The sequence below is a fragment of the Myotis lucifugus genome, unplaced genomic scaffold (assembly GCF_000147115.1).
Source record: "Myotis lucifugus unplaced genomic scaffold, Myoluc2.0 scaffold_29, whole genome shotgun sequence".
In the NCBI taxonomy this organism is placed as follows: Eukaryota; Metazoa; Chordata; class Mammalia; order Chiroptera; family Vespertilionidae; genus Myotis; species Myotis lucifugus.
In genome coordinates, this window is record NW_005871077.1 from 5637909 (window position 1) to 5647993 (window position 10085).

At 42.2% G+C, this 10085-nt stretch overlaps 1 protein-coding gene across 1 annotated transcript in view; it reads right to left on the bottom strand.

The window, feature by feature from the left end:
- NRP1 (neuropilin 1) overlaps positions 1-10085 on the bottom strand; it is a 179006-nt gene that overhangs the window by 16768 nt on the left and 152153 nt on the right. Inside the window, exons 10-11 of the mRNA XM_023752176.1 lie at positions 8049-8153; positions 2914-2973 (exon numbers count right to left, since the gene is read on the bottom strand). Coding sequence (XP_023607944.1) covers positions 2914-2973; positions 8049-8153 — 165 coding nt within the window. The remainder of the gene's footprint in view (positions 1-2913; positions 2974-8048; positions 8154-10085) is intronic.

A 10085-nucleotide genomic window follows, 5' to 3' on the forward strand; every position in this document is an offset into this window, starting at 1 on the left:
CTGATTATATAGCTTACTTCTGTTAATCTTGATCATTTAAAGTAAAGTTTTTGAAAATCTATGCATTTTGTGGAGGAAAGGTATAGAGTAAGAGTAGCTCAGTGTTGAAAATTCAAGCCTGGATAGAAAGGCTATTAAACATACAAAATACACATAAACATTTATAGAAAGGAAAAAGAAAAAAAAACAGAGAAAAAAAGACAGAAGGGGAGGAGAAAAGAACTGAAAAAAGAAAAAAGCAACGGATGAATGAAATAAATGTATAGGACTGTTGACTTTAAAATCTTCAAAATATTACCCAATTCTTATTAAATTCATTGGGAATAATCTGGCTAAATTCCTTCTTGACTCTTAAAAATAGCAGGAAATAGTATTCTGAACTTAAATTTATAGCCACTGTGAGCACACACCAGTGGTGCTTGTTGAACCTACCTTACTCGCAATGGAATATTAGCACAGTATATGCACAAGGATTTAACTTTTAAACCTGAATTTCTATTGAGTGTGTTAACTTGCTTACTTATAGACTGGATATGTGGTACAAACAAGTGGAAAAGCTGAGGCCCATATAATCAGACATTATGAATACACTCTAGGAATATTTGATCTAGGAATGTCTGAAGATCCTCAGAGGGTAAAAGGCTTCATGAGGGGGGAGCTGTATTTAAAATGCAGAATTTTCATCAATTCCTGGCAGAGAATTAATAGGCTTTTATGCATCTGGTTATAACCCAGACAGCATGTAAATATTATATGCCCACTGAGTTTATTATATTGATAAGAATCCTCAAAATGAAATCTCGAGACTCTGCTTGAGTCTATACTGGCCTCATCAAATTCAGATTATAATGAGAGTGTAGGGGTCTAATTTTCTACTGCTTGTAAAGACACCTGTAGAATCTGAAGCCTGCAGAACAATGTGGACCTGACCCCTGGGGACACCTCAGAGTTAGACCTGGCCTAGATTGACACTCTCAGGTCCTTGTGGAGCATTCTGAACATGCACTGGACTCCTCAAAAAAATCAGATATACATTATCCACAACCAAAGACTTGCAGATTTTTAATTCAGGCAATAGAAAAACAAGAAACCAGGGTGATTTGTAAAGGACTCTGGATAGACCCTGGATTTCAAAACTGGACCCTATCAGTAAACCCTGTGGCTTGACATGAACTTCTAATAATGGTCTACCTGGTTCATGATTTGCACATCTGCCCTCTGACTACTATAGACCCTGTGAGATGACTGTCTGGTTCTGGAGCTCCTCTGTGAAGCCTTCACACCAATGGCCTTGAGCTCATGCACAAATCAAGTGTGTTCACAAAGTCATTCCTGCTCTGACAATACAGACATTCCACATTTAGGGAGAACGATCCAATTTGGGGATCTGATATATCTTTCTGTGTGTTTTTTTTTTTTTTTGCAGTTCTCGTTCTCTTTCATTTCTTTAATGACCCCTAGCTCTTTTGATAGGCAAGAGGGGAAATAAAACAGTTCATTGGCAATTTCATAGTGGTTTTAATTAATGCTCTGGCAAGAGAAGAAACTAATACAACAGTTAAAGTGTTTGCTTCATCACTAGAACTTCCTTGTTTCACCTCACCCCTCTTCTCTAATATTGAGTCAAAGAGAGCCAACTGATGGTTGTTTCACTGAGGGGCTGAAGGCTTTCAGAAAAGGAAGGGAGCACGCAAGAGGCCATGCTTCACTCATGAGGCAGTTTCAGCCATCCCAGGTTACTACTGCACAATCCATTAAGGCCACATTTTATAACATGAAAAGATGTGGGTAGGACTACAGCTGTTTTGGAATTTTTTGGTGAACATATTATTCTTCTCTTTCATTTTTTGGTATTTGGGGTTTTTGAGCTGTGTGGTAGAAGGCTTTTGGCAACCTGAATACACTACAGGACACTTGGTGTTAAGTCTAACTGAAGAGAAGTTTATTTTGCAGTTAAATCAGGTCAATGGTGATAGGGACCTTTAAGGAAGCATACTAATTAGAACAATCCTTTATACTCTCTGCCTAGCTGGGTAGTGTCATAGTGCTGAGGAAACATTGATATACGCCACATGCCCCATTAATAAATGACTGTGGAGACAAAGCCTGAGTGAGCTTCTATAAAGGAAATGGGAGAAGCTGGAAAGCTGACCTATTCACCTTACTCTAATGATTAACTTCAAAGTATTTAAAACCTCTGATTGCTTTATACTGACTGTTTTCTTCCGTGTGGGTCTGTAGGGAAGAATTCTACAGAATACTAACACAATACAAAGGAGAGTGAGAGGAGGCCACTATTTAACTGTGGTTGGCCTTGATAAACAGTAAACTAAGGGCCTTAAAAGTCATTGTGCTTTTCTATTAATAAAAGGATGAGGAGGTGCCCTCCATGAGGGTAGTCCTCTCCTTACATACAATTAGAGCCCTGGCTTCCTGCGCCCCACTTCGTGGCATGCTCACTGGAAACACTGTTGTAAAACTGCCAACTCTGTGGCAGGCAAAGCTGACAAACTTTGCCTGTCTTGATTTTGTAGAATGGTGATGAAAATAAATAGTCAGGCTACTGCTTGTACGATTTCCTTCTTCTGTAGTTTGCAAACACAATCCATGTCCTAGATGTGCTGTGGTTAAACAAAGTATGTTAGCCTATTTCTTCAGTTGAGAGCTGGGTTGTCACCATTTGGCAATTACTGATAGAGCAGGAAATCTCGCTCCGTGCCACATATACATGTGGATGGAAGGGAAGCAATAGTTATGGCTCATGCTTGGAGACCAGATGCTGCATAGTATCTCTTTTCTAGGGCTTTGAGAGGAGCTGAATCCAGAAGTACAGCAATGTTCTATTTTAGAAGGGGACGGGGAGGGAAAACAGGCATATGGGAAATCAACCACATTTTCTATTTTATTTGATACCTGATTGTATGGTGCTGTCTATTATGGTTGGCTTTTCTGTGGTCAGCACAGTGGTACCACCTGAAAAACAAAAGAGTAACATACAAAAGTGAGAAAAATGAAAAATTGTAGAGAATATGCAGTAGAGAAATGTATGCTTACATACATTAGATAGAGGAAAACATTTCCACAGAAAATCCTTCTGTTAATCTCAGCTGTAGTCATTATTTTGTTTAAATTTGCTCATCACAATGTCAAGCTCAAATAAACTATTATTTTTTACCCAGCACATTTAGTCATAAGATATCCAGGTAGGAGAGAGAGTTTGATACTTCATTCCAAGGTCATCCCCTGATTCCTAGACTGAACATGGCATGCCATTGCAACAGTGAAAACAAAGGCCTCCAAATGTCCTCAGCAACTGGGGCATTGAACCTGACCAAGACCTCTAAGTTTCGAAGAGTTTCCCAAGGTTGCAGATGTGTGCTTTCAGTGGAGTTGCAAGGCTGGTCCTACAATCGCTTTTAAAAACTGGTGGTTTAAAGTGGGTGGCAGTAGTTCCTCCTTTTTTTTTCCCTACAATAATAGTTGTTTATTTTTCCCCAAGGACAGATATTCTGCCCAGTATGTAGTTTGGAAAAGCTGCAGGAAAATGAGAAGGGGAGAAACATTTCCTCACAGTTCCAAGGAACTGGAGATTGCACAAATAACACCCTGAGCAATGTGAACTTTCAGTCAGTTTGGGTTGACTTTGAAATAGCTGGTCAGGGGACCATGTGGACACTTAACTGTGTCCTTTTTTTCCCCTTTCTTAGCTCTTCCATTGTCTACTCTTTATCCTTATATTTCTGTCCTAAACTTGCCCAACCAGAAGAATCACCTGAACATTTGTTGAGATTGCAGTTCCCAATCCATTTACCCTCCTCAGATCTCACTGAAAACCAGAATCTCTGGGGGTCAACCCTTGAAATATGTAATTCTGAAAACTTCTCAGATGAGTCTTATACTGAAATAAACTTGGGAAAGAGTGTTTTGCTGTTTATTGCCTACGTGCTTGTTTAGGCATTTCTCCTTAAGAGTGTCTGCACTGCAGACCATGGTAAGAGACTATCTGCTCTCCCAAGAGATAAAGTCTTGGGCAGACTCAGAGTAAGGAAGGCATGGGGTGGACCTATGACTGTCATGAAGAGTTTTGGAGGTGATTATAGGGTGCCATTGTAGACCTACCAATAGTATCATTCAATAAAGATCTGTGATCATCTCTATTGTACCCAGCCCTAGTCCTATCCTGCAGCTCCCAAAGATTAGAAATCATCCAGATTATGAATCAGAGCTGTAGAATCATGCTCTTGGAATGGTCTGAATATTTCTGAGCTAACCTGCTGCAGCACCAAGTCACGTTAACCCTGTTCTCCCAATAAATGTTCCAGCTAAGTGGTCACACAGGTTTGTGGCTTCAATGAGGTAGACACCAGAAAGAAGGAATTATATATATTATGGGTTAGGAAGGTGAATCTATAATGGCAGAATTGGCGGGAGGCCAAAATACATTAGCATTCTATTCCCAGTGTTCTTTTAGGAGAAAAACTCACTTTATAAAACCAATATGCATTATCCGTTTTATTATAGGTTGGAAGCCAAATTCCACTCTTGGGTACATACAGGTCCAATGTGAAATCTGGCCTCCCAGTGCCTTTGAAGACAATCCTATTATGTAATGAGTTCAAAGCCATTTGCAAATGAATAACTTGGAGGTGAATTTTCACCTTGGCAAGCAAATACTGGAGAGCAAAACCTCTCATTCCCATGCACTTGGTACATTTCACCTGGAATTCAGAATTGTTTGTAAAAAGTGAGCATTTTACTGTAATACTTATCTCTGTATACAAACAGGTCACCCCAGGAGGAGAAATTAAAGCAACAACATCTGCTTTAAAAGACTGAACCCTTTTTAATAGAGCCTTGATCCTAATCTCCTCCACCTATCAGGGTTAAAGTGAGAATGCTTTTAGTTTGTTTTTCTTGTACTGAACATTCAAGACTTGCAGCTCTGAAGGTAAAGCCTGTGCCAGAGTGAGCAAAGAGAATGCAGAGTTGTGTGTGTACCTAGGACGTGACTTGTTCACATGTGAAAAGGCACCTGACTTAGGTGATGGTTTTGCTCCTTGCAAACATTTATATATGTATACCCTTTTTCAGGAAAAGATACCAAATAGCTTCACTAAGCAAACTTGGTTATAATGCAATAAATACATATGAAGCATGAAATGCCTTCTAAAATCCCTTCTTGATGAGGGCGTGAAGTGTGCATTATGAACACCCCAGAAGTTCTTAGTATGATGCATATATTTATAGAATTATTGAGACAAATGTGATGGCCTGAGAAAATAACTCTTTTTTGCCATGGTAATATGAATGGGAATGAAATTTTTTTCTATGTACACAAAAAATGATTTTAAAAGCTGTAGATAAACCATAACCTTAGAGTTTTAAAGGATTGCCAGTTTTCCACTACAAATGACTCATTTTCTGTGGTTTGTAATTGTTGCCATACACAATTTGCTCCAGGCTAATATACTTGCTCTATTTCATTCAAAGGTTTTAGTTTCAATTGATTCAGTAATGAACTGATATAAAAATGAGAAAGTTGGTTGTTCTGATATGAGGAGTAAATCTGAGGCTTTGTTCTAATCTATATTAACTGACCACTTTAGGGTATATAAAGAAAAGAACCCTCACCACAGAGGCTAATTGAAAAGGATATACTTCAATGATTGCAGCCATTCCTTTTTATGAGGAATTTCACTATGGATGTGTGAAATGTTCTATAAAAAGCCTGAGGTTTGGGGCAGTGCTTACAGGCATCCCTGGGAAGGTTCTATGGGACCTGATTCATAGAATGGTACTCTGTTTTTAACCTCAGCTGTAGGGTTTTCAGCTTGAACTTGACATCGTGCAAAGAAATAGACTGTATTAATTAGAGTAATTTTTGTGGCTTATGGCTACATATATAAGCTTTATTTTCAAATGCACAAAGCAATGTAGCATTTATTGGCCACATGAATGCATTATCCAATGACATTATGCACTGTTATGATGGTAGTGCCTTCAGTTTCACATATGGAAATTAATTATGTGGGCTCTCTGAATCCTTTCTGGGTAAAAATACAGACCTACATCCAAGGTTTTAATCTAAGTGAGAGTCAGATGCTATATGAAACTGCATTTTGACCCGGATAAAGGTTCCATAGTACCTTTTCAACAATAGGGTGGAAATTGCCTTGGCCAATTTCAAACTGGTACAATTTCATTTCCCCACTTGCCTAACATTTGCTCTGCCATTCCAATTGGAAGAAAAGGTCACTTGCTAGCTTTGAGGGTTTTAGAATATTATGGAGTAATTAGAGGCCCAGTGTGTGAAATCACACAAGACCCCAGACCCACCATGCTGTGAGACCGAGGCCTGCTGTGCCACTGACCAGTTGTTTGGTCATTACAACATTATGGCATTACGGTCACTGGCCTTTTATAATATAGACTAGAGGCTCAGTGCACAAAAATCTGTGCACTCGAGGGGGTCCCTCAGCCCTGCCTGTGCCCTCTGGCAGTCTGGGACCCCTCGGGGGATGACCACCTGCTGGCTTAGGCCTGTTCCCTGGGGGATTGGGCCTAAGCTGGCAGTCAGACATCCCTCTGGCAGCCTGGGAGCCCTCAGGGGATGTCCACTTGCCAGTGGGGAGCAGGCCTAAGCGGCAGTCGGACATCCTTAGGGCTGCTGAGGAGGAGGGAGAGGCTACTACCACTAACACTGTACTGGCAGCCATCAGCCTGGCTGGTGGCTAAGCAGAACTCCCCCAGTGGGAGCGCACTGACCACCAAGGGGCAGCTCCTGCATTAAGCATCTGCCCCCTGGTGGTCAGTGTGTGTCATAGTGACTAGTCATTCCCAGTCGTTCTGCTGTTAGGGTCAATTTGCATATTACCCCTTTATTACATAGGATAGAGGCCTGGTGCATGGGTGGGGGCCAGCTGGTTTGCCCTGAAGGGTGTCCCGGATCAGGGTGGGGTCCTGCTGGGGTGCCTAGCCAGCCTGGGTGAGGGGCTGAGGGCCATTTTCAGGCTGGCCACATCCCCTTCAGGGAGGGGGATCCTGCTGGGGTGCCTGGCCAGCCTGGGTGAGGGGCTGATGGCTGTTTGCAGGCTGGCCAAGCCCCCCAGCAGGGACCCTCACCCCATGAGGGTGTGGCCATCCTCACCTGGGTGAGGGGCTGATGGCTGTTTGTAGGCTGGCCACGGCCCCCCGCCACCCAAGCTCCCAATGGAGGCTGGCTGGAAGCAGGTATCTGGGATTTATTTAGCTTCTATAATTGAAACTTTGTTGCCTTGAGCAGAGGCCACAGCCAGCCAGGGAAGGCGGGAACCTTGGCTTTCTGCTTGCTCCAGCTCCGTGACTGCTGGCAGCCATCTTGGTTGGGTTAATTTGCATATATTAGCTCTGATTGGCTGGTGGGCGTGGCTTGGGGCATAGCAGAGGTGCAGTCAATTTACATGTTTCTCTTTTATTAATTAGATACTCTAAATTAATTAGTGAGCTATTTGGCACACACCAGCCCTGATATACTTGCTAGTCAGTGGTAATGTGTAATGACAATTGATTCTGTCATTGAAACTTTTAATGTAAAATGATTTACCAAATCCTAACTTAAAAGCTGCATTTCAAATACAAGCCTAATTTCATCAATTAGTTGGATAAAGGCTCCACTCAAAAAAAGTATCCCCACTAGAAAGGAAAAGTAAACATTCTAAAGTGTGTATAATTAATGTGTTATGGGGGTGGGGGGTTGAAGATGGGGATATGTTTAGCACTTTTAGCCATGGAGAAATATTTATTCAATTAAAATAATCCTAGCATCAGCTTTGAAAATGTCTAAAATTATAATTTCAAATGGCCGTGACTATTAAGAACAAGTTCTTTACATGGAGGAAATAACGATGCATGTCTTCTGGCAAGGCTGCCTTTGTTGAGACAGTTCTGCAACCACCCTCATGACCACCACCATGAGGAGCTACACAAACACAAACAGGCATTAATTAGGTGGTTTCAATGGAAGTATGAACTGAAATGGCATAGCAATGGGATGGAGATGGTTTCTGCACCTGTGAGCTGGAAGTCATCACCTGTTCCACTGTGGCAGTTGGCCTGGTCATCATCACATTCATCCACCAGGTTCCCATTGGGAGTGGTTGGTCCAGCTGTAGGTGCTGAAACAAGATCCAAGGATTAATATCTCACCTCTGAAATGTATTCTCAAAGCTCTGGCTATTGAATCTACTAACACTTTTGCAGGAAACTCAAATCTGTGGCAAGGAGGCCAGGAGCATGATTTACCTCTTTCTAGAGCTAAATAGACTTGAATTTTCCAGAATCCATTGGGGACTGCTTTGTTTTGGTATTTGATTCATATCTACTGAATGGAGTTGGGTGCCTTAGCATTTTTTACATTGTTATGTACATAAACATCCTTTTCCTGGAAGTTCTTGAATTCTCACTAGTTATTTATTCATGATCCTGGAGTTGAGAACTTTGATTTTACACGTATTGCTTGAACTGTTTTTCTTTCATTTTTAAGGTGCTGGAGAACTCCCTTGTCATGAATTCTTTTGTATTCTTAGTACTTATTTAGTTTGCTAAGTTCATATTAAATTTTTTCCTCCAAAGAGATTCCCAACACATTCAGTTTTAGTACAATATTGTTGTTGTTTTTTTGTTCTTTAAAGAGTAACTCTGCTTCCATCAATTTATGGTCCCTCTCCAGATCAGGTGTCTGGGAGAACTTTTCTGATATATCCTGAGGTCATTTTACCTTAACTCCCAGAGGACTGCACTCCACTGCAGGGAATACCCATACCTTTGAGTTTGTAGATGAAATGTATCCAACATTAATCAAAGACTGCTTTTAAAGTTCTTTAAATTTAGTTCGATCTACTTTTTTCATCTTGTTATTCATTTTTGCAATCTGTTTAATATTTTATAGTTTTGGGCATACATTTCACATATGAGGCTGGAGATAATGTACAGTTCTCTTGATGTTTGAGAACCAGACAAGAGTGGGGGCCTGATCTCTAATAGCTTCTAGCCAGTAGGAATGTGCTGGTAACTGCTGCTTTCTCAATAAAAATTTCACATTGTTATTGTGCTTACTGAACAGAGTTATGACAAATGTAGAAATGTAGCTAGTTTCAACTTCCTCAACTGTCCAAAAGCACACACCAACAGTAACGAGGAAATCAGCACATACAGATATTATGCACGCCGTTTAGGCATACAGTCTACACTTTGTAAAATGCATACACAAATATTCCAGGCTCTGCTTATTTTTCTCAATTTTATTTTTATATATATTTTAATTACAGATCATATGCAATATTATATTAGTTACAAGTGCACAGCATAGTGGTTAAATATTTATATAACTTATGAAGTGATCACCATGATAGTCTAGTATCCACCTGGAACCACATAGTCATTACAATATTATTTATTATACAAGAGGCCCAGTGCATGAAATTCATGCATGCGGGGGTGTGTCCCTCAGCCCAGCCTACACCCTCTCCAATCTGGGACCCCTCGAGGGATGTCCGACTGCCCGTTTAGGCCCAATCAGTCGGACATCCCTCTCACAATTCAGGCCTGCTGGCTCCCAACCGCTTGCCTGCCTGCCTGCCTGCCTGCCTGATTGCCCCTAACCACTTCTGCCTGCCAGCCTGATCGACGCCTAACTGCTCCCCTGCCGGCCCAATTGCCCCCAACTGCGCTCCCCTGCCAGCCTGGTCGCCCCTAACTGTCCTCCCCTGCAGGCCTGGTCACCCCTAACTGCCCTCCCCTGCCAACCTGGTCACCCCTAACTGCCCTCCCCTGCCAGCCTGGTCACCCCCAACTGCCCTCCCCTGCAGGCCTGTTCCCCTCCAACTGCCCTCCCCTGCAGACCTGGTCCCCCGAACTGCCCTCCCCTGCAGGCCTGGTCCCCTCAACTGCCCTCCCCTGTAGACTTTGTCTCCCCCAACTGCCCCTCCTGCTGGCCTGGGTCCCCCCAACTGCCCTCCCCTGCAGGCCTAATAACCCCCAACTGCACTCCCTTGCAGGCCTGGTCCCCCCCAACTGCCCTCCCCTGCTGGCCTGGTCCCCCCCAACTA